Here is a 23,224-nt window from a genome sequence, read left to right as displayed (position 1 = left end):
CGCTGAGTCCTTTCCGTTATATTGAGAACCTTCACGTTCGATCGGATAACAACGCTGACCACATTCCTTGGGTACGATATCGGGTCTCGAAGACTTGACACTCAGCCTCTCCGCTACAAAGCATGTACCAGCGCCAGAGCAAGATATGCCACTTGGTGAGAGGTGCTGGCGAGTCTGAATATAGCGCCTGTGACATGTCTGTAGGAGATCCCACCGAATCCCAACACAGTCTTTGAAGAAAGTGACACGGAATGTCGAGTTATTAGTACTTACTTTCCTCCACTCTGTTGCTCTAACTCTTAAAATTCAGTCGTGACAAGTTACATGGTAATTTAGATTTTATTATTAGAACCTGTGCCAGCAGCGGTCTATGTCGACCTAGCGACTATATCTGTACAACAGAAATCCCTTCAAGGGATGATATTTGAAATTTACAGACATCGTCAGGAAAAGAGAATCGCTGTGGAGGGTGTGGAGGTCGTGGCATTGCCTCGGACGCGATGCTTGAACACGTCAACACTTTATCGTCGAGCTCTCTTTGACGGTTTGGGTCCATCCCCATTGCCTTTCTTCGTTCCTCCATGTGCTTTTGCAGTTGGCTTCTCTTTCCCTGTACCACCAGCCTGGGTCATCGACCTTGTCGTTGGACCTGCCGCCCTCTGCGTCTGGGCTGGGGTGGCAACATGCTCTCGTGCTGTAGCCCCTGCCTTGCCTGATTTCTTCGTTCCATCTCCGGCGTTCCCTTCTTCTGGGCTCAGAGTGATGGAATCTTTCTTTCTGCCATCCTTGAGCTTGATTGCTTCATTCGTGCCATTCTCTTCGTCATCCTTCTCTGTATCAGAAGCAAAGGTGAGCTTCTTCACGACTCCGACTTGTAAATCCGTCTCTTCTGCCTCTTGTTCTTCTTCGTCCATCGTCTTTCGCTTCTTTGATGGGTCGCCTTCCCCGTCTCCTTGTCCTTCCACCCCAGCATCCTGGTCGACCTTTAACTCAATCGCCTCCCACTTGTCCCTCGATTTCTCGATCTTTCGGAAAAACCGATGAAAAGCCTTACTCATGATGTAGGAGTAGGTTTCCAGATCATCCTGTCTCCCTTCTACGTTGCGCCGAGTATAAGCAGTATAGAGATCACACCGAAGGGTCTCGAGACCCGAGATGAAGGATGGTTTCATTTCTTCGGGAAGGGATAGGGGGAAGTTCTCGTCGAGTTCGAGGTTACTCACGAAAGCGACAAAACGAGCATTGGCTGGGTTTTGAATATTTACTCCTGTCGGAGCACCAGCCTGGAATAACCCCTTTGCAAACAATCGTGAAAGTGCTCGCTTCACTCTTGCACTTCCCAGCCACACAAACAACCACCAAATCGACTCGAGATCGTGCTGGTAGTTGTGTTTCACGGGCCTCTGGAACTTTTGGAGAGCGCTGGCCTTTGTGTTTTCTTCCTCTTCCTCCCCTTCCGATTCGTCGTCCTCCCCAGAATCCTCTGCAAGAGTAGTGTTCGTTGAGAATACAGCAGGAAGAAGTGGTTTTCTTTGCTGGATTTCAATGGCCATGAAGTATGGCGTGCCCTAGAGATAAGAGTCAATCTGGTATTCTCTGGTAACCGTTCTGACGACATACTGTCTTAGGTACAGGACTTGCACAATGGTCGTCGCTCGGAAACCTCTTCGCATACTCGAGGTCCGATAGTTTAACTTGCCATTTCTTGTTTGGCCCATCCCTCAAAGCAAGAATATTCCCCGCGCTGAGATCACGGTGCACCCATCCCGCACAAAAGACCAGACGGAGAACTGTAGTCAAGTGAACTGTCAGCTCTGTGAGTGTCGCATGAAATGGACAGGACATACCGGAAAGGCACTGCTTCAAAATATCCATGGCTTCTCCCATGGTCGGAATTCTGGAGAGCGGCGTGTATACTCCTCTAAGGCTGTCCATGAGTCAACTCGCGAGTTGACTCGGAGCCGCAAGGCAAGTACTCACAGTACCAAAAGCCAAACTTGGACTCACATAAGTTTCTTGGCACGAGTGACTCGGATCCACAAGTCAAATACTCACAAGGGTTTGTATGCTTTTAATCTGTGATATCTCTATCAATGTACCTTTGTTTAGTGTTCCTTTCATGGGATAGACCCTACTTAAAGCAGATATACAGCACTAGAGGGCCGTAAAGCCTTGTTTAAGGCCTTTTTACAAGTACTCATGGGCCAAAATCCCAAACTCGGACTTGCATGAGTATTTTGGCACGGGTGACTCGGATCCGCGAGTCAGGATACTCACAAGTATTCCCACGGGTCTACTTGCAAGTACTTGCAAGTAGGGCTGACTCGTGGACAGCCTTATACTCCTCCAAAGACATAAAAGCATCGTTTCTTCCGTGGGATGACAGGAAGATTTGGCCTCTCGGCGGTTTCGACGCCATCGAAAACTTGTTGGATCCCTGAAGTTGGTCGTATCGTCTGAAATGGATTAACTTCAAGGGTTTCGAGTGGCGAAATTGGGAAAATAGTATTGTCACGCCAAACCTCCGGCGCCACAGGTAAGCCTTTGGCGCCAATGGCAGTGGCAATAATGCGAGAGAAGAAGTGCTTCCATGGCTCCCCATCGCCTTCGAGCATGTCTGCCAGGGACCCTTTATGTTCTTTCGTAAATCCCTTCACCATTGGGTGCTCGCGCCAGGGAATCTTGGTGTCATCCCTTAGCTTCCTGATATCGGCGAATAATTTCTTTTGGATATCATCCTCTGTAGGCGTGTCTTCATCCAGCGACACATCCTTCAAAACCATGTCTTCCGCACCCGCAACCTGGAGATAATTGTTTGTGGGGTCCACAAGCTCAACCTGCCAGATACGGGTAGAGCGACCAGCGAGACTCAGCGCCCGGGTCTCGAAGATGGAATGCTTGGTGCGATAATGCCTGCCCTTGGGACAATCCTTGTTTGGTGGGAATGTGTAGATGAAATTATAGTCGTTGGTCAGCTCTACGAGAGGGTCGAATCCGAGCTGCTCATCCGTGGCACAAAAGAGGGAAATCACTATAATCTTGACAAAGAGATCCGCGTGCTAGCAAGACAGTTTAGTGTCAGCATGATCATTGGCGTAAACCAAAAGGTAAGACGAACCTCAACCATGCTGAAGGATCTTGCTTGTAATGGAATGAGACCTGGAGCAGTACCAGAGGGAGACACGGTCATCTTCAATCGTTATCTAGAAATAATATCAGCGCAGTGCAGTCATTTAAAACCGTGGTTGAGCTTACCCCAAGAGCGAATGTGCGGCGAGCATCGTCGTTCATTGCGTGGTTGATGTGTGAAATAAACTGGAGCCGATTCTGCCGACGTTATCGTGTCAGTTGCGGTGTCACGGACGGCGTGCAGAATATGGGGTCGTACCTCCTTTAGATTGGCCCGCTTTGCTTTGAACTCGAACGCGATGGCCACGTCGGTAATGCGGAGCTGCTGGTCAGTATTCTTGGTCATACACGCATCTATCTTGTGGTTGCAGCCATTGATTCGGGACCGAAGTGGATTGCCACCGCACATGCGAATGACATAGCCATTGGGCTTGATCCCGGCCTCCCGTTCGAGAGCTTCACAAATCGCCTCGCCAAAAAAGGTGAGGGGCGCGAAAATGTCCTTCTCGAGCGCGCCATCATATCCGGGCGTACAAGGCGGGTTGAACTTCTTGAAGACATGGGAATACGGCTCAGGTGGTGGAGAGGCTGGAGTGGCACCCGATGTCAACTCTCCTGGTGCAGTGGCTGAGACTCCAGTGTCTTCGCGAGGTACGAGAATTCTCCTCCTGTCGTGATTAGACGGTCACACTAACCACTGCGCCAAAAAGGCGCCCATGTCCAGCTTAGGTGGACAGGCAGACCGTGGTATATAAGCACCATTCTATGTCATGATTTCGCCTGTTCATGACATTAGCCCCCTTCTCTGGCTTACGTCCTCGTAAGACGAGAATGATGCATCCCCTATACCGGCCTTTCCAGGCAGCGGACAACTGTCATGCCTGCAGGTCTATGAGGGCCCAGAAGGTGCCCGGGTGATCCATTACATTTGCGCCTATCACATGGTTCTTATTGTCACATGACCTTAAGCTCACATGACTCAAACCGGCCAGTAAATGTGTACATCCCGGGAGTTGAACCCTCGACCTGTTGAAGCTGGACATAATGTCGTGATTAGACGGTCACACTAACCACTGCGCCAAAAAGGCGCCCATGTCCAGCTTAGGTGGACAGGCAGACCGTGGTATATAAGCACCATTCTATGTCATGATTTCGCCTGTTCATGACACCTCCTCTTTAGGCGTTTCAGAACCAACTCAAGTGTCTCGTTGCTGACTTTGGGGAGATAATGATTGATGAAGATGTCAACCTCGCAAACGAGTATCTCTCCGTTCATCGCCAAACCAATGTTATAGCGAATCAAGGTCGTGTTTGCTTCTGCAGGTGCAAGAGGCCGTACTTCGCGCGGGGTGTCCTCGGGGACAGTCGATGGGCCGCATTTCTGTGGCGTGTGCTTGGGCGTTCTGTCACAAATCTAGTCAGTGATCCAATAGAAGGAAGTTGTTGGTGGACGTACTCAGAGCTCGGGTAGGTGGCAGCGTTATTCGCCGTCATGGCACCGTCTTTGGATAAGGCGAGAGTCAATGACAGTAGGTAGGTACTCTGTCCTAGTAATCACTAAGGTAGTGGAAAGAGGTCAAGAGGCGTCTCATTCAAAATGAACACGAAAAGGACCCACTAGACTGTCCACGGGTCGGGTCGGGTCAGGGTCAGCACTTTTTCCCTGACCCTGACCCTGACCCCCCTAGGGTCGGGTCGGCACCTAGTGACCCTGACCCTGACCCTTGACCCTAGGGTCGACCCCGGGTCGACCCTAATTTTTAGGTCAATTAGATTTTGAATTTTTTGATGCTTATTTCTGTTTTTATTCATCTATTTTTCATGTTTAGGCCAGTGCTATGTCATTTGGATTGAACTATAAGCAAGATATCTGGTATTGATGGGGTGCCCAGCAGTCAAAAAGTTATTCTGAGTAAGATTATAGGACCATTTTCATCATTCATGCTGATAAAACATACACTTAGAGTGTACTTATATTATCCAAATTACTCTATGCAATACTAGAAGAGATTCCTATACAATTCGGCTTCTGACATGTGTGATTTTGCCCAAGTTGGGTCAGGGTCAGCAAGCAACCGACCCTTGACCCTGACCCTCTAGGGTTGGGTCAGGTCGACCCTGGGGTCAGAGGGTCATGACCCGACCTGTGGACAGTCTAGGACCCACGCGTTGAGCACTGATGAGAGATCATTGTCCGTTGTTTCGATCTAGCAGATTTTACCCACGCACAGCTTTTCCAGCACACTGTGTCGCAGTCTTATTAGGTTGCAATGCATAGGCCTATATTCAGGCCTATTTTCACCATATACACAGGGTGATTAACTGAAAAAGTATTCGCGGGGAGTTATCATGAGAGCATGTTAGCGTTAGCATACTTCGACCCATTTGAACAGATGGATGTTTCCCCGGGGGCAGGGTTAAAATGTTAGCGTTCCCCATATGCCTGGAGTCAAAAGCCTATCGTTTGACCCTCTTTGGTAGTGTGAGTGGCAAAAGTGATCAAAGCCATCCCATATTCTTTGCCATCCACTGCCTCGTTGAAACTAAGACGTGCATTGCTAGTGTTCGAGGACAAAGATGAGTGGCGCAAACGCGCAGTCTTCCAGCCTCGGTGGACCGACGAGTTATAGCAGGGACAGTGAGTAAATTAAATTCGTGGCAGATGTAAATTACACTCAAAGACGGGAACGTGGAATACGTGACGGTGTCCGGACTACCCTAGTATAGCATCACATGAATTGGATTATTCACTTCTATTAACGAGCCTTTGTCGAGAGCCCCTGGTTCTACTTCCGAGCTTCGCGAAGACGGCGAGTTGCGGACCTCGTCACTGGTCCAGAGTTCCGTGTCATCGATCTTGTTATTGGCCCAGTCGTACGTGTCGGCATATCCGTGTCGCGCCCCGGACCTGTCCGCAATCGTTTTGGTGCTCGGCCTTCTAGTCCGACATTTTTGCGTTTCCTTGGAGCTTCGACCTTGGGTGATTCAGGAAGGAGTAAAGGTGCTGCTACTGGGAATACCCGTCGCTCTGAGTCAACCACAAGCTCCACACCCCCCCACTTGTCCCTGGAGCGTGCCACAGCATCGAAGAAGAGACGCATGCCTTCGCTTATTATCCACGAAAAAGACTCGATGTCGTTATGTTTCTGTTCCATGGTCCGAGTCACGTAGGTCACGTAAATGTTATTGCGCAGGATGTCGAGGCGTTTGTAGAATGAGGTTCTCAGTGTCTGAGGGAGAGATTCCTTGACCTGTGGGTCGGTCGAGAGGCTTTGCATGAGCAAGCCACACCGCGACCTGGCGTACTGCAGGTCAACTCTGTGCTGGAAATATGTCTGTCCAAAAATTCGCGGAAGCTTCCGGTTGACACGAGCGGTCGCGAGCCACAAGAGAATCCACCAAATGGACTCCAGGTCATGCTGGTAGGTATGAACAACGGGAACGGGTCGATAAGGGGGAACCATGTTTTTGGGGTTAATACTGATCGGGAAGAAGTGGTGACCGTCAAGGATTTCGCACGCAATGAAAGGAGGGGTTCCCTGTGAATACTGGCAGTTGGCCACAAATTCGGAGAGAGAATATGCGTGACTTACTGTAATTGGATCCTTTGTATTTGCTTGTGGGTCAGGGAACCTCTTCGCATGCTCGAGGTCCGATAACTTCACTGCCCATGGTGAGGTAGGCGATTCTCGATACGCTAGGATGTTGCCCGGACTGATGTCTCGATGAACCCAGCCTGCGCAGAACATCAGGCGCAAAGCTAAGGATATAGCGTCAGGACCACGGGTTAGGGAGAGAAAACCCATAAATCACGTACGGATGATAGCTGCTTTGAGGACATCGACCGCTTCACCAAGTGTGGGGATGTTGTTCAGTGCCGTGCAGACACGCTCGTACAGGAAGAGACAACGGCGCTTCGGCGGAGGGGCCGTTGGACTGTCCAGGCCAGGCACGTCGCCTTCCCCGACGTGCTTGGCGACTATGCACGAAAAGTAGTGTTTATATTGGTCGCCCTTTAACGCTTCCGCCAGCGCTTCCAGGTCGGCTTGGACGAAATCTTTCAAGAGAGGTCGAGAACGCCAATTTTCGTCCTGGCCAAACATCGCTATATCAGCGAACAGTTCTTCCTGGATGTCGGATTCGGTCCTCGTGTCCGAATTCAGGAAGACGTCCTTCAAAGCTCGGTTAGGTGTGCCTGGAACTCGAGTCGGGTCGGACTGTGAGAGGACCTGCTCGACTTCCCAGATACGCGTGCGGCGTCCAGAAAGGCAGGTCGGTTTGACGTCCCAGATCGGATGGACCGTTTTAAAGTAGAGTGGCGTTGTGGAACTATCAGACGGGATCTGGTAGACGTAGTTGCGATCGGGGAGCAGGGTTACCAATGGGTCATATCCGAGCTGGTGTAGTGAGGCTGTGAACAGAGCGACGAAAAGATGAAGCAAAAGGTCTGGTTGCTGAAGTGCGCGGTGTATCAGTGCAAATCTCGAAAACGCGCGCAAAATGGGAAGCGCACCTCGGTCATGTCAAAAGGCGTGGACTTGACGACAATAGACCTGGCAAAGCGCCAGAGAGTGACCTCAGACCGTTCACAAGTGACCTGGAACTGAATCAGCCGATGGAGCCAGATTTCGAGGAGAAGCTACATACCCCGAAACAAAACCTTCGACGTGCGTCTTCATTCATGATTTCAGTGGCACGGGACAGTAATTTTGCCTTCGCCTAATGGATGTCAATTTCTATAACTAATCCAAAATAAGGACAGCGAAAACACGCACCTCTTCAGATGATGTGTAATTGCCATCGTCTGCAATGACTGTCATCGGAACCACAACTTCGGTGGGGTGTAATGCGTCCTCCAGGTTCGAGGTTAGGCATCCTCGAGCGTGATCTCCGACGCTATCCTCCACTCTGAGGGAGTAGTCGTTGATCTCGCAGTCTGTGGCCCTCCCGAGTGCTTTACGAACAGCATTGCCGATCGTCTGCAGCGTCTTCACGACGCGGGTGGTGCTGGTGGTACGAGATCGGAACAGAGATTTGAGAGACTTGAAAGTCTGAGGAAACAGTGGCCTCTGTGTGGATGAGGACGGTTTCTGTTCCAAAGACTGGCCTCGAGAAACGAGTGTCTTTTGCTTTTTGAGGTCATCAACTACAGCGTCGAACGGGACTCCCTGGGTCGGAAGATGGTTTTCGAAGAATTTCCCAACTGAACACGTCGAAATTTCAGCGTCCATGGCGGTTAGCGTTCGGAAGCAAGATAAAAGAGGATGAAAGTGGGATTTAATATCGGAGAGATGGTTGTGGTTCAAAGACAAGATGCGATGGCCGTAATTCCACGCCTCGGGCGCATAGGTCATTTCCCACGACTCGCGCCAGACCATGTGATCGCGTGGCACACGTGAGCCCGACTCAGACGGAGTGGCTTTTCACATCAGATGCCATGAGTGCAACCGTGAAGTGTCGACGCGCAGCTCGACGCCCAAGAGAGGCCGGTCTTCAGGATAGATATCCTTGAAGGAATGCACACTAATAAGGTCCGTCCGATGAGCCATCCACTGCCTACTATGCGTCCTCCGAAAGTACCACGGCCTTGCATAGTGAAGCGTCCATGGCAGTTCGATACCCAAAGGTGGATCGTTTTCCAGATCGATATCCTTGAATCAAGGTACTCAGGCACGTGTTGGGATCGAACCTCAAACTCTGCACCTCGGGGCAGTCGAGCAGCGTATCTCTGGGACGATCCCCAATGTGGGTTCGGGTATTGTATGACCAGGATGGTGGAGGGTTCCTGAATAACTCTGTCGTGGAGTAGCCGCCATCGTTACCGCTAATGAGCTCCCCAACTTCGTACTACTCGCGCGACTTCAACCCCCTCGCCAACAAGAGCAACATCTTCCCCTTCAATAATCACCCCCTCTTTGCATTCGCGATCCACTTGGTGTTGCGTTTGTGGGTGACCCGGGGCTGCGGGTGCGAGGTCGTTGGGATTGGTGCCCTTTTTGGTATGTTCGTAATGGCGTAAATCTATCACGCTTTATCAAACTTAAAGATGTATGTGTCTTCGGTACGAGCGCTCTACGTCTCGCCGTTTGGCTTGTTTCTTTTGGTGGTTTCGCCCTCATTGCTCGTTCCCTTCGCTTACGATCCAAATTGAGGGAGTCCGGCATTTAGGTCAGTCTCATCCACAATCCACGACCTGATGACGACCGTCGTGCAACTGTCACTCCTTATCATACTGATCCTTGACGTAGGGATAAAAATTGGTGCTATTGGACGGAATGCTCTGCTTGGCACAATGAAACATTGGTAAAATCAGAACGCACGACGACAAAATCGAGTCGGTAAGTGAAGTTAAACAGGAACAATAATAGATATTGGTATGAAGTCTATGGGATAGGAGATGCGAGTGAATAAGGTATTGCAAGCGCTACTGGAAATCAAGAAAGAAGAAACGGGCGTTAACGGCGGGATTTTCGGGTCTTAGTGGCGGTGGCGGTAGCCGTTTGATTCTTCGATGCTGCAGCCTCGCGCATGCGGCGAGCAGCGGCTCTCGTGGTGGGACCGGTGTTTTGGGCTGCACGGGTCATCGCTCTAGTCACCGGTCCTGATCTTCGAACCGGGGCTTCGACTTCCGCGACAGGGGCAGTAAAGCGGGCCCTCTTCGTCGGAGGGCCTTGCTCATCCTTCCTCCCCCTCCCATCCATTCCCTTTCGCTCGATTCCGGTGTCCTCATCCACCTTTCGCTTTGGTCGGCGGCGGTACACTTGTCTCACCACTTCGCGTTCGTGTTGGTGTCGTAGTTCGGTGGTGGTGGAAAGCTTCAGGTCCTCCCACATAGCGCGGGACTCATCAAGCTGTTCGAAGAAGTGAGTGAATGACGGGCTGATGATGAATGAGTAAGTCCCGATGTCCTCCTGCTTCCCTTCCGCGTTGCGCATCATGTATTCTCCGTGGATCTGGTATCTCAGAAGTCCCAGGATTTGGAGGAAGCCAGAGTCGATGAGCTCGGATGGTAGGGCATCAACGAGTGATGGATTCGCCTCCAGACCCCGTCAACTCGTCAAGAGTGTCCAACGTCGACTGATACAGCCCCGGTCGATCGGCTGCTGGAAGTGCAAGTCACCGAATTCACGGCAGAGGTCTTGGTCGATCCGCATGGTGGCAAACCAGAGAATGATCCACCAGATACCCTCTAGATCGTGCTGGTAGCCGTAAACGAGGGGTTTATCGGGGTGTTGCTTGAGCTTTCCGTTTACGAGCACGAGGGGGAACATGTGTTCTCCCATGTGCATCTCGCAAGGCATGAAGTACACCCCATTACATAACATCACCCATAAGTAATGGTGCCACGTCGCGGATCATTCCCATCACCCAATGGCTCAACGGCGAGAGCTCTGCCTATGCCGGACGGCCATCACCAATGGGTGAGCTCTCGGCTAGCACCTAACCATCACCCCTTGGCTGCGCTGTCGGGGCCCCCACCATAACCGAATGGCCAGAGCACCACGACCCAAACCGCCGCTTAGCCATCCCGCCTTCAAACCCGCCACCAAAACGATATACGTCGGGAAGTCGCCGCCGATATATCATTTCCAGCAATCTTATGGTAGGAACAAATCCAATGTAATATGAATGTGCCAAATGAACAAAAGGGAGCAAAGGCGTCGTCTAACTATCATACATGTTGCATAGGCCTTTGAGGGAGTCGGAAAGAGCCGTGCTCTGTTCCCTGAGCACCAAGGCTGCTTTCACCGCCCTCAGGTGATTCTCCAGTCTCTCGTGGACCTCGCAATTGTGCATATAGTGGTTTACGAGAGTGGCCAACCACGATGACATGTAGTTCAGCTGAGCGTCGATGAGATCGGCCGACATGCCTGCGCTTTCGAGGCTCGGAATGTTCCAGATTAACTCAGAATCATCAGAGAGGATCTCCTGGCGGATATTCTCGGGCATCGAATCGACGACACCTTTGAGTATTTCCTCCATCTCCTTATTCGCGCTGGCACCCGATTGCTGCGCCGATGCCTCGCGGGCGGACTTGAGCGCGGTGGCCAAAGGGAATTTGCTGTCTTTTGGAAATGCCTCCCGATGAGGCGGCCCGGACATCGCAACGGTGTTGGCAAGGTAGGCGCGCATGAGGGAAGCGGCATTGTCCTCTGGTAGGGTGGAAAACCAAGCGATGGCGGCCGCCTCATCGGCGAATGGAGCCCATCCTTCTCTCTGCTTCCCCTTATCGGCCTTCAGAGTTCCCGTGCCTAAGGGAAAAAATGTAAGACGATTCTACGTAGCCTTCCGCCCCAAAGATGCTTACCTTCAGGTTGGGCGGTACCGTCCGCTCCTTTGACATGCTGGGCGGGGACTGAAGCTGACGACTGAGAGGGAGGGGGACCCTCGGCTTCTTGGGTGCTGAATGTTCTCCAAACCTCCTCGCCGCCCTCCTCCTGTAGTAGGGTAGTTCCTTCGTCGATGTCATAATCGAATGGGACAAAGCGGAGGTCATCAGGGACCTCCACCTCCATCGCGCTGCTTCCGGCGGCGAGCATCTCGGAATCATCTGGGTCGAGTTATGCCTTGTATACACGAGCAAATCATAAGGTAATGGTTTGACAAACTTACCAGCCGTGCGATTAGTGCCGTCCATAGTGCTAGTTCTCTTGATCGATATCGATGAACAGGCGGGGTTCAACAACCGCGGCGGGCTAAAAATCAGTCGGCTTTATCCGCCGATCACGTGACCGTCATCAATCGCGCGCGGAGACAACTCGCACAATTTGTCCACAACCTGCAACAACACTACTCTGTCATACTGCAATGGCGACTAGTACCCAGTCCTTATCTGCGTTCAGCAATGAAGAATTGCGTAAAATCTTCAAACCCGCCCTTCAACGACTTCGAACAATCCTCAATAATCACCAGCATTTGCCTCAGGATGAAGACTGGCCGCACAAGGTGCGGCGGGCGGTTATGGGTCTTGTGGTGCGTAATGTAGCTGCTAGTCCAAGGATTATGTTGACTGACTGGAAGGAAAATAACGTTAATAGAAGATATGTAATAAAATCCCATCGACGTGTCCCCTCTATGCCGGTCACCCCATCAAAGCGCTCTTCGACCAGATTCGTGCCAAACCCGGACTGCTCCATCCCGGCACCCCGCTCGACCTATCCTTCTTGAAGGACGTCAAACCAGACGAATCCTTATACCTTGACCCATTTGACGAGCACCACCCCCACGCGTATATCGACCAAACCCTCGACTTTATCGCCCAATGGCAGATCCCTCCACTTTCTTCGGATCCACCTGCCCACCAATCGGGAATGGCCAACGACAAGGGAACCTCCACAGGGAAAGGAAAGGAAAAGGAGAACGAGGGTGGTGGTACTGCCGACCGCGAAGCAAACGGCGAAGCAGGGGACGAGGAGGAGGAGGAGGACGAGGAGGACGAGGACAAGGACAAGGAGGTGCACAACCGGAGCCCCATGGCTATCAGGCGGTCCCCGCGCAAACGAGGTATGTTTCGTTCAGACCTAATGGTACGTTAAGCATAATGCAATCCTTTCGCAGCCACTACTTCGGGTGCTCCTGGTGGAGGATCTGGTTCAGGAACTCGCGCCGCCTTCGTTCTCTGCGACCGATGTTTGAAAGCCAAGGCTCTCGCCGAACATTCGAAAGCTCTAGGCAAGAAATTCGACCAAAGCAATCTCGAACCGCCCTGTACACCTCCCGGCAGTGGAAGTTGTCCTCGTTGCGCTAACGGCAAGAAAAAATGCGAAAGGCTTCTCAACGGTGACGCCATCAAAGCCCTAGCCGTTGCTCTGAAGCGCGGTCGCCAGCGTAAGAGCGCAGTAGCCCCCGACGACCCCGCCCTCCAACCGCCGCAAAGCAACCAAGAAGTATCGACCGTCAAGAAGTCCTCCAAGCGCAAGAGCGCCGCTTACATTGAGGACTCCGACGTCGACAGCAACAGCCCTGCCGCCGCCGCCGATTCAGAGAATACCCCCGCCGCCAAGAAACCGCGCATGGACCACGCAAAGTCCGTGCCCGCCTCCGAGCACGACAGTTCAAAAGCGGGGGTGAAGGCCAAGCCTATCGCGAAACGGATGGGCAAGGGGTCCAAGGCCACCACACCTCTGGATCCTCTGTACGTCTCGGCAATGCCGCCTGGTCCATCGACCGTGGACGCGCAGATTGTCTACGCCGGGACGAAAGAACTGGGCCCGCTGTATCACCCGACAAACGCCCAACCCATGGTTTTCAGCAAACCGCTGTCAATTGCGCCGCCCACCGACTCCACGGTAATCCCCGCCTATCACACAGAGTTGCCCACCGGCAATATTGTGGCTGACTTAGTGAACTGTACATCGAAGCAAGACGCCTTCGAAGGTCGGATGAACCAGGCGGAGTCGCGCGTTCGCGGTCTGACTGCCGCCGTGAACAGGTTGGAAGAGACAACTCGTACCCCCACTGTTCGTCGCGGTGAATTCGATGAGCTGCACCGGAAGATCGCATTTCTGGAGAAGGACTTCAACGAACGCGAGGCCAGACTTGAAAAAACAACTGACAGCGCACTGGCATTGGTTCGGACCTGGGAGGAGCGGATGAAGGCGTATGAGGCGCGGATGGAAGGCATTGAGGAGAGGATGGTGGAACTCACCAATAAAGTGGATAGTGCGGCCAACAATTCGGTCAACCAACGGGTGTCGGATCTCGACAGAAAAGTCGAGCACGCGGTTACGACATGCTCCAAGGCATCGCGCGAGGCAGAGAATCTTCAGCAAGAAGTCAAGAGGGACCTCAAAGGTCTTTACGTTGTGGAAGGAAACGTCCGGGAACTCCTGGGCAGGATGGCGGATGCCGAACGGCAGTTGGAAGCGCTGGGCGAGCGGTGCCAAGGGTTACAGGGCGACAGCGACGAGATTTGGGATCGCCTTACGACATCGGTCAACCAGAGTACCCTTGAGGCGGTACTTGACAGGTTAGGAGGGGCTCCACGATGCAGCGACAGTCGCACTTTGGTCGACAGAGGGACAAGTCCTGCAGGAGAAATTCCAGCCGCAGCGCCTCCGCAGGTGGTGAGTCGAGCGACGAGTCCGCTTCCCGCCCCGCTTCAAACCGATTTCACCGACCGAGCGACGAGTCCCATCCCCGACCAAACACTGCACCCGACCCGCCTCAATATCACGGATGCCGCCCCGATTGACCGCCCCGCCTCTACATTCACCGCCCCGCCGTCCGCCTCAGTGGCAGCCGCCACCGCCCTTCGATCGCCGCCAGCGCCACTCTTTATTCCTCCTGATAGCGCCGGGTCTGAAGGACCGTCTCCGGCTCCTGATGATGTAGCCCCTGACTCACCGTTGTCCCCCCCTCCAGACGATCCTGAGGACTTGGTGGTGGGTGCTCGGCGGAAGGCCACCAAAGTCCAGGTCAATCCAGAAGGTGCGGCGGCCATTGGAACCCGGCGGTCTAAGCGACCAAAAAAGAGTTAGATACATTCGCATAGTAATCGGACACCACTGTATTTTCTTATTTTTCGAATATAAAAGTAATACTCTCTGACTGTAATATTGTACGGATAGAGGGAGACTACGTGAATGGAAACTACCTGCCGACTATCTATTTCATGCTCCTGGTTTGCCTGCGGTTAAGGCCACCGCGGGATCTAGTAGTTACACCTTCCGTCGGCAAAGGCAACAGTTCAATGCCTTCCCTCGTGCGCTTCCGCGCAGGTTTCTTTGAAGGCGGTTCCACTGTCTTTGTTGAAGATGGCCCGGCGGAGGGGGTGGGAGGTTGGATGTGCAGTTTTGAGGGCGATCCTCCAAGAGCTCTCACCAGCTCTGCAGCCGAACGTCTGGGTTTGTCTGGTGTCCAGGGTGTCCCTGAGGGGCGCGGCCTCGGTTTCGGACGTGCAGAAAGTATGGGTGGTTGAGGTAGGGGTGGTTCGAGAAATGGGGCAACGCTAGGCAGGGTCTCATCTGTAGAACCATGCTGCTCGAACTCTGCCTCCTCCTCGATGTCGGGCAAGGTTGCCGATGGGGTGATGGGCGTCAATGGGGCGGGCGTGGCCTTGCTAATGGGGGTGGCAGTTGGTTTGGTAGAGGTGGGAATCGCGGGTTTGGTAGCCATGTTAACTGGGGGTGACGTGGCAGGGTTAACGATCGGCTTCGTTGCTGTATTGACTGTGGGTTTGGTGGCAGGATTAATCCTGGGCGGGGTAACGGCGGGTACAAAAGGCGGTTCGAAAGCGGTGTCGATATCGGGGGCGGGGCTGTTGGCCGGTTTCGTGGCGGTGTTGACCATCGGTTTAGTGGCAGCAGGCTTAACCCTGGGGGTGGTAACGGCGGGTTCGGGGGTGGGGGTTGAGGCCGGCTTTATAACGGGACCGGCGACAGGCGCACGAATAGGCTGCTGGCGGTCAGGGGTTTGCCCACTTAGCTGGTGGGACCTGACCATATTGCCGGTGCCGCTGGACTTGTCGATGTAATAGTCGAAGCGGAAGGGAGGTTGGATCCCACTTTCCTGCCGGGTGTACAGATAACCCAGCACCGCTTTCAATTCGGCCACCGTCATCCTTGAGGGCTCCCTAATCATTGCCTGATAGTCGGTGGGGAGGATGTCGCTGTCGAAGAAGCGGGACGGCCCCTTCTCAATATCCGCCCATGGACATTTCACGCGTTCTTTGGCATTGCAAGCTTCGACTAAGTGAAATTTTAAGGAAGACTCTCGTGTATTCCTGAAAATTGTACGCACCATACTTATGAGTGAAGTACGACCTCAGCAAGTCCATCAACCATGGCTTTGCCACGGGAGGTATCGGAGGCTTGGTAGGGTCGACCAAGCGCGCACCATCCGATCCTGAGGGCAGGTTTATAAGAGCATGAGCTCCTTGTCGCTTGGAGATAATTTTGATGGGGGCATTGTCCTGTCGGAACTCCCTGCGGCCCCAAGCACCAAAGGCGGCGTTGAGGCCACTGTCTTCAAACAGTCTCGGGTGGATGTCAGTGAAATTGGTTCCTCCAATGTTGCTGTTGTAATCGGAGGTCCAGATATTCATGACGCCGTTCCTGTCCAGAAATACCAGAGTGAACACCATGCGGACATTGTATTTCTGTTGCCCCTGCGCTGCGACTCCTTCTAACCACGCCGGAAGCTCCTTGTCAGCCATTCTAGTTATGCATTAGCTCAGGTGCCCATGTTGCTCAGTCAACAATGACTCACTCTGCCTGTTCCTCGACAGTCGGACCCCGCTGTTTGTTGATAAATGCCCGAAGGCGGTACCGTCGCTTTTCCTCGGCGGGCAGCTTCTTCCAAAGGAGCGACACAGCATCTTGAAAGTACGAAAAGACTTGGTTGCTGCGCTTCTGGAATGGAGTTGGCTCTGAGGCTTTGGTCTTCTTACCGCCACGGTTTCTAGTTGACGTAGCACCGCTCTTGGTCTTCTTGGCGGAGCCGTGGCTGTTGTCTTCGTCGTTGTCACTGTCGTCATCCGACGAAGTGATTTCCTCATCTGTTTCATCTTCATCGTCGTCCATGCCGAGCGCCGCGTCGAGTTCAGGGTCATCGGGGCTCATTCCATTCTCCTCCAAGAAAGCCATGTCCTGTTCGTCCAAGGCGGGCAAGGGTGTATCAACGAATGTATCCACGGCGTAAGGAAATATATCACCAGTAGCCTTCTCGTACAAGGCTTTCTGTGTTTCCTTAATAGAGCGGCGGTTGTGGCGAATGAACACGTTGCGCGCCTTTACACCCTTCCAGGTAATAGCATCCGCCTTCCGCTTTGCTTTACACCGCGCCTTCAACCATCCACGGACCGCCTATAGCCTAGTCAGAACAATGTCCTTGACGACAAAAAGATGAGCACCTACAGTAAACAGAGCCTGACTAGCCTTGCTGTCGAACCGCTCACCTGCCCCCTCCAACGCGGCTTGGATTTCTGTTGCGGCGGCATCGGCGACGGCCTGCCGCTTGACATTGTCGGCGGTGTGAAATTCCCTCTTGGCGTTGTTGAGGACCTTGAGCTGGTCTTCCGTCCATGTGCGTACAGGTTGCTTCCCAGGTGCCATGTCAATGAGTGAACGGTGGTGGGGTAGAACGCCACGTCAGGAGAGTCGGGAACTTATACCACCAAGGTCCGCCACGAACCCCCGCTGGCCAGACAATCCATAAGGGGAAATCAATGATCGGGTCGGGCCTACACAAACATCGATAATCAGGGGCGGTAAGTGTTCCAACATTCGTCGTCTCAGCATCTCTCCACCCTCAAAGATGACAAAGCGGACTAAGAAGTCAGTCATTAAGGATGGACCGATTGGAGGAAGGCTCGTGGAAGTCTATACAAGCAAAGGAACCAAGTACCAACTGGCTCCGCTCCCCCCCAAACCAACAATCGGTATACCGACTCCTGCAGGCAAACGCCGCCGAGTTGAAGAGCTATACTACGAGCAGGATCAACCCTCTGATCCAGCCAATCCCTTTGGTAGTGGATGGGTTAATCCGCAAGAACCTGTCGTTGAAAATGTACGTACTTTGTTGATATCAGTCATATCCAGACCACCAACGCAGCTGATGGGGGAAGAGCAACTATGATTATATGCTCCAATGGGAACCGCGGATAAACGTCTACTTGAAACACTTATACAACTCTACCATCCCGGCAGACGATCGACGTTGCGCCGTCTGTGGTACACAGGACGCCCTATGGCGGTGCATATCTTGCTTCGGTACTCCAAATCTGTGCTCGGATTGTTGCCGGGAAATGCATTCTGTCCACCACCCTTTTCATCGCGTCGAAATATGGACAGGGGACTTCTATGAGCCTTCCTGGCTGTGGAAGCTGGGAGTGTGCATCTTCCTGGGGCATGGAGGAAAGCCTTGTCCTCTAGTCCCTTATCAGTCGCCAATCACACACCCCAACGATCAGTATTTGGCGTCAGCCAAATCCGACTGGAATAACTACGCCGACTTCACATTTGGTTCAAGTCCACACCATGGAAAGCATGGCAGCGGCCAGGAGATTGTTGTTGTTCACGTCAACGGTGTGCACCACCTAGTGGCTTATCCTTGCATATGTCCAGGGGCGGTTGCACTAGACGAACAATACCTGATGGCGGGGATGTACCCGAGCACTTTTAAATCGGTGGAAACAGTATTCACTGTCCAACTCCTCCGGGACTTCAACCTCGCGGTCCTTGAATGCTGCACCTCGGCGGGAGAATACTTCAGTAAGCTCAGACGGCTAACCAACCCAGATTTTCCCGACACTGTCCCTGTAAGTGGCTGAATTTTGGTCTTTGAATAGAGCTAACAGTGCAGCAAAGAATCGTCATCGTGAACTCTTGCGAGCGGCCAGACAATTCCGTCACTTGCAAGAACTGATCCGTTTTGGCTATACGACCAGGGAGGCCGCGTCAAAGCCTGGTAGCATGGCCCTGTTCTGCGCGGCGTGTCCGCAACCTGACGTCAATCTGGAGGAAAATTGGGAGAAGGACAAACAACAGTGAGTGGGACTTCTTCTTCATTGTTAGTCATTGCCGACAATGCCCACGTTCCTGGAGATGGAAGTACAGCATGTCATTTGTGGCCGACGGCAACTTCGTCTGCGTCAGGCAAAGTAAAAAGGGCGCAGGACAAGATTTGTTCCTCAAGCAAGGGGAAGGTTATTTTGTGGAGAGCAGAGCATACAAGCACCACCTCGCTTCCGCTACAGAGAACACAGAGGTAAGTGTCCAATAATCGCAGCTTAGAGGGGAGACATTTAAATGCTTTTGTCGGCCAGCATTCAACATGCAATGAGCACAGAGCGGTCGCCGATAAGAACAAAGCGCACAAGGGTTACGATGCCACTGGTATCGGCGCTCTGGCTTGCGCTAGGCATGGAGCCTTCGTGCCTTCATCTGTGGTCGATTTCCAGAAAGGAGAACGGCAAATGAACATGGATTACGCCCTATGTGAAGGATTGAAGGCCGTCGTCTCTTCAAAGGTACCACGGATAATCTTCATTTATGATATTTGCTGTCAGTATTGGAAAAACCTGGCGGCACGCATCAAGGCATACAAAGACATCAAGCTTCCATGGTATGATCGCATGGTGTTCTCCATTGGTCAATTCCATGTCCATGGACATCAAGAAAAATGTCTGCCGCGGTTTTCTCCCCTCTACATCGAAGGGATCGGCTGGAATCACGGGGAGATTTTGGAGCCTAATTGGTCTCTGCTAAATTCGACAGGGACGATGACAAGTACAATGACCGAGGCGCACCGCATGGAAGTTCTAGACAGCAAGATGATGGACTTGAACTGGAAGAAAATGACAAATCTTTGTAAGTCTACAGGCGGACCCAGCCAAATAATAGATCGGGGCGGCATACAAAGCGGCTTTATTTCGGAGCGGCTATTTGGGCGGGTCCGATGCGATCCATAGGGCGGGTCCGCCGCCTGTGTCGTAATCCAAATGCCACGAGTTAACCGATTTGCAGATAAGACCCTTCCTAAAGCGCTCGAAAGAGCCTACGAGAATTTGGCTGAGTTGGTGGACGCCGTGGATATGCTCAAGACTTCAGCTTCAGCAGCACAGCGGGAACAATGGGATCATCAGTTAGCGGAGGCTCAGAAGAAGCGGGAGAAGCACCATCCCGATGCCATGGACATTCTAATGTCCACAATTGACAAAGGCACGTCCTGACTTCGTCCTGACTTGTGTCGCTTTAACCGAATCTGACCTGCCGCAGCGCCGTCTCGGAAAGCTATCGAGGCCAGTTTGATAACCACCGAGCTCAAGCAAAGTCGCCACGTAGGGTTGACTTCCTGGGTCCACGATGGCATGATGATTCAGGAGTTACAGTGCGCAGGCTTGTTTCAGCTCGTACAATTACTCAACTGATATATGTACAGGATGGATGTCCTATCGGCCGCCAAGGAATTAGGCCCAACTCCGACAGATGACCGAAGGCTAGAGCTCGAAAGGAAGCGGGCAGCCTTGAAAGCTAAGCACGACCAACATCTCGAGAAAGGACTCCAGCTATTCCCACGTTTATCTCAGCACAACGATGCAGATCCCCGCTCAGCGTTCCTCCACGCTCCAATTCGAGAGCCATGCGACTGTGAGCACATACCGTGCGGTCACTCGGGCATGGACTTGAATCCATTCGAGGCGGTACCCAAAGGTCCGCTGGAGAAGTTGGCGGTACTGATGCCATCATCTGAACCGCCGGGATCCCAAATTATGCCTGTGGAGGCCAAGGACGCTGAGCTGGAGTTGCGGAAAGCTCAAGCCGATGAAGCCCTTGCAAACCTGCGGACACAAGTCGGGTACAAGTCATTCTTGTTTAAGGCTAACATCCAGCTCGCCCAGAATAAAGCGCAGAAAACCCGCGGTTATGCTGCAGTAGCCTCCGCCGAGAAAGCAATTCAGAGGAGCACGAGGATCTACAATCAAGCTCAATGGGCGATCTGGCAGCTGACCGATGACGTGTCCATTCGGGAGACCTATCAAAAACTCAATAAAGGCGATGCCAAGCCATTAGAGTCTGTTTATCAACCGAATGCGCCGGGTCAAAGTCGCCAAATCGTGAGTTGGATTTGGGGTTGGAGGCACCAAGGACACAGCTCAAATCCGGAATTTCTATTGGAAAGTGTGTATCGATTTTTGTACCCTCTGGCGCCGCTTGACCCTTGCCTAGTATGCAGGTTGAATTGGCTTAGAACAACGTCTCGCTTGAAAAGGTGGCAAGAGGAGGTAGACTTGGTGAAGGCGGAGACGGGATGGACTGCGAGGTATATGGAAAACCAGGCAAAACATTGGGATGCCTTAGCGTTAAGGGCTAATGACATGGGGGCGCGTGCGGTGGCAATGTATCACGCGGCCACATGGCGGAAACTTGCTTATCAGGCGGCCGCCGCTTTTAGTCCTTTTTATGATCCGCCCCAAGAAGAGAGACCGCCTTTTACATAATCGATCACCCCTTGTCACATTGCCAGGTTGGGTAATTACACGTTTGTTCACAGCCATCATGGACTACAAGTACAGTCCCCCAGGAAACACGCCTGAGCTCGTCACTGATATGTTTGCCGACTTAGACAACTACGATAGCGCCACCATGCAGCAATTTCTATATTACCTATCCTCCCGACAACGCGCCGCAGGGACTGCTTATGCTCACATGTTTGCCGATTTAGACATGAACCAACGGGCGGAATTTCTTAAAATTTTCTACGAAGAGATTGTGAGTACAAACTCGTATGTCCGCCCGCCTCTACATCGTAATGTCAAACACGATGCAGGTTTGGCACACCACCCTTTTCGGATTCGCCGCAACTCGTTTCCCGAAGATTAATCCAGGAGAAGCCCATCGAGAGCTGGTGACCCTCCTCACCGTCCTCAAGCAGGGTGACCCGATGCAAATTCTTGCCGCCTGCAAGCCATCCCATGCCCGAGTCCCCGACCGCATTTTGGCACACTACGAATGCAATTGGTGGAGACCCTTTGATCCATCCAAGAACTGGGACGCCAGCAACGTGTCGTTCATCGCCCGAACGTTTCGTCACCAAAGGCATTTCCTACTCCCGCTCGATCCGCTCCCTCTTCCCAGCAACCGTCTCTCCGACCTCAGCCACAAGCAACTGGTCGCTTGCGCTGAATCAATCGAGCAATGTGCAAGCTTGGTGAAGAAAGATACGCAAATCACCGCCCGCGAGATCGCCAAAGCGGTCAACTTGTATTGTCGCTGGAAGGCTTTGCTGGTGAAATCCCGGATTGAGGATGACCGCCGTCGCCACGAGGCCCGATTGCAGGGCTTGAGTGAGCAGGGCCTGAGCAAGGCGGTGTTGGAGGATATCTTGGCGTGGGCAAATCAACGAAAGCACGTGACCCGCCCCTGACTGATTCATGCCTTACCCACAACCGCGTGTTTCGAACGCTACATTGTAAATTTTTGTATCACCTCATGCCTAAACCGTTATCCTATGCCACGCTGTCTCCCGATGAATGGGAATCTTTCCATGAATTTCTTTCCGTCCGCCTCCAGCTGGCATTCACCGCGTTTGCCCGCGATGAGACTGGCCGACTGTGGAAAGCCTGTCGGACGCAATTCACCGAAGAGTTTGTAAGTCTGGCCGGGATTTCAAGACACCACACTGACGCTTCGAAGCTGCAAGCGCTTCATTTCGTGGGGTTATCACGGATGTTCCATGCAGGGCTTTCCATCGGCAGGTTCACAGCGAAGCTGATCGAAGATTGGGACGTAATGTTTGATGAAGTGGAACAAGGGCGGATGCCAGACTTTTCCCGGGCGGAGGGCTGGGTGATGGACTCTCAAGCATTTCACGAGGCAATGCCTTTAGCATGGTGGAAGGTGAGCGTTGGTTCGTGGTCAATAGTAGTCCTTTTGCGCTCAACGGGCCGCTAGGACGTGGCCGCCGACCCAGCTGCCAGCGGCACACCATACGACGACTCAGCGGTAGCCCCGACGATAAAGGCAGAATCCCCCCCCCCCCCCCCCCCGCAGCGCTTTTGGGATTTGACAAGGCAATGTCGGCTTGGATGTCGTACTGCAATTACCTTCGGTCACGCGTTCCGCCCGTCGGCTACATGGAGGACTATGCCGACGCTCTCACTTTCTGCGTCCAGGACCTTGCTGGCTACCCCGATGGCGCAGCAGACATGTTGGATCACACCGCTCAGCAAGTCATTCCGGCATTACAAGAGGCAGTGAATCGCATTTCGGATATTTGTTTGTACCCTCTTTATTTGGATTGGTACAAAATCGGGAACAGACAAGCTACGCAGACACGTCGGAGAGAGAATTTAGCTAAATAATTACTGTCCTCATTAATGCCCTTCAATTTTCTGTAATATACCACCTGCTACATCCGCTCGATCGGACAAACACCCGCCTCAATTCACGCACCGTCCGGTCGGGTGATCCCCGCCTCCGCCTCGATTCACGTACCGCTCGATCGGATAAACACCCGCCTCAATTCACGCACCGTCCGGTCGGGCGATCCCCGCCTCCGCCTCGATTCACGTACCGCTCGATCGGATAAACACCCGCCTCAATTCACGCACCGTCCGGTCGGGCGATCCCCGCCTCCGCCTCGATTCACGTAC

General features: G+C 52.8%; 10 protein-coding genes across 10 annotated transcripts; 4 read left to right on the top strand and 6 right to left on the bottom strand.

Moving 5' to 3' along the window:
- Window positions 1–521: 521 nt before the first annotated feature.
- Window positions 522–1,887, bottom strand: CC1G_09358 (other/FunK1 protein kinase; the record flags this gene model as incomplete). The annotated part of the gene is made up of 3 exons (XM_001831948.1): window positions 522–1,568; window positions 1,621–1,790; window positions 1,848–1,887. 3 exons carry the CDS (start codon window positions 1,885–1,887, stop codon window positions 522–524), a joined length of 1,257 nt encoding a protein of 418 aa, XP_001832000.1.
- Window positions 1,888–5,915: 4,028 nt separating this feature from the next.
- Window positions 5,916–8,360, bottom strand: CC1G_12700 (protein kinase subdomain-containing protein PKL; the record flags this gene model as incomplete). Its single annotated transcript, XM_002910431.1, has 6 exons — window positions 5,916–6,668; window positions 6,723–6,889; window positions 6,947–7,583; window positions 7,643–7,726; window positions 7,777–7,848; window positions 7,905–8,360. The coding sequence occupies 6 exons, from the start codon at window positions 8,358–8,360 to the stop codon at window positions 5,916–5,918; spliced, it is 2,169 nt and encodes a 722-aa protein (XP_002910477.1).
- Window positions 8,361–9,584: 1,224 nt separating this feature from the next.
- CC1G_12699 (other/FunK1 protein kinase) lies at window positions 9,585–10,064 on the bottom strand (the record flags this gene model as incomplete). The annotated part of the gene is made up of 1 exon (XM_001831945.2): window positions 9,585–10,064. One exon carries the CDS (start codon window positions 10,062–10,064, stop codon window positions 9,585–9,587), a length of 480 nt encoding a protein of 159 aa, XP_001831997.2.
- Window positions 10,065–10,178: 114 nt separating this feature from the next.
- Window positions 10,179–10,430, bottom strand: CC1G_15117 (hypothetical protein; the record flags this gene model as incomplete). The annotated part of the gene is made up of 1 exon (XM_002910430.1): window positions 10,179–10,430. The coding sequence occupies one exon, from the start codon at window positions 10,428–10,430 to the stop codon at window positions 10,179–10,181; it is 252 nt and encodes an 83-aa protein (XP_002910476.1).
- A 364-nt stretch (window positions 10,431–10,794) lies between these two features.
- Window positions 10,795–11,669, bottom strand: CC1G_12698 (hypothetical protein; the record flags this gene model as incomplete). The annotated part of the gene is made up of 2 exons (XM_001831944.2): window positions 10,795–11,381; window positions 11,438–11,669. 2 exons carry the CDS (start codon window positions 11,667–11,669, stop codon window positions 10,795–10,797), a joined length of 819 nt encoding a protein of 272 aa, XP_001831996.2.
- A 268-nt stretch (window positions 11,670–11,937) lies between these two features.
- On the top strand, window positions 11,938–14,609 carry CC1G_12697 (hypothetical protein; the record flags this gene model as incomplete). The annotated part of the gene is made up of 3 exons (XM_001831943.1): window positions 11,938–12,102; window positions 12,168–12,633; window positions 12,688–14,609. 3 exons carry the CDS (start codon window positions 11,938–11,940, stop codon window positions 14,607–14,609), a joined length of 2,553 nt encoding a protein of 850 aa, XP_001831995.1.
- Window positions 14,610–14,736: 127 nt separating this feature from the next.
- CC1G_12696 (Thr rich extensin) lies at window positions 14,737–17,183 on the bottom strand (the record flags this gene model as incomplete). The annotated part of the gene is made up of 4 exons (XM_001831942.1): window positions 14,737–15,818; window positions 15,871–16,286; window positions 16,339–16,934; window positions 16,986–17,183. The coding sequence occupies 4 exons, from the start codon at window positions 17,181–17,183 to the stop codon at window positions 14,737–14,739; spliced, it is 2,292 nt and encodes a 763-aa protein (XP_001831994.1).
- A 202-nt stretch (window positions 17,184–17,385) lies between these two features.
- Window positions 17,386–20,787, top strand: CC1G_15116 (hypothetical protein; the record flags this gene model as incomplete). Its single annotated transcript, XM_002910429.1, has 9 exons — window positions 17,386–17,637; window positions 18,014–18,155; window positions 18,195–18,388; window positions 18,438–18,616; window positions 18,687–18,837; window positions 18,896–19,439; window positions 19,848–19,959; window positions 20,011–20,686; window positions 20,752–20,787. 9 exons carry the CDS (start codon window positions 17,386–17,388, stop codon window positions 20,785–20,787), a joined length of 2,286 nt encoding a protein of 761 aa, XP_002910475.1.
- Window positions 20,788–21,128: 341 nt separating this feature from the next.
- CC1G_15115 (hypothetical protein) lies at window positions 21,129–21,996 on the top strand (the record flags this gene model as incomplete). Its single annotated transcript, XM_002910428.1, has 2 exons — window positions 21,129–21,341; window positions 21,400–21,996. The coding sequence occupies 2 exons, from the start codon at window positions 21,129–21,131 to the stop codon at window positions 21,994–21,996; spliced, it is 810 nt and encodes a 269-aa protein (XP_002910474.1).
- A 65-nt stretch (window positions 21,997–22,061) lies between these two features.
- Window positions 22,062–22,933, top strand: CC1G_15114 (hypothetical protein; the record flags this gene model as incomplete). Its single annotated transcript, XM_002910427.1, has 4 exons — window positions 22,062–22,220; window positions 22,266–22,469; window positions 22,524–22,574; window positions 22,643–22,933. 4 exons carry the CDS (start codon window positions 22,062–22,064, stop codon window positions 22,931–22,933), a joined length of 705 nt encoding a protein of 234 aa, XP_002910473.1.
- Window positions 22,934–23,224: the final 291 nt, after the last annotated feature.

This window comes from Coprinopsis cinerea (genome assembly GCF_000182895.1).
Source record: "Coprinopsis cinerea okayama7#130 chromosome 9 map unlocalized cont3.9, whole genome shotgun sequence".
NCBI lineage: Eukaryota > Fungi > Basidiomycota > Agaricomycetes > Agaricales > Psathyrellaceae > Coprinopsis > Coprinopsis cinerea.
The sequence above is the reverse complement of the archived record's forward strand: the minus strand, read 5'-3'. Positions and strand labels throughout refer to the sequence as shown.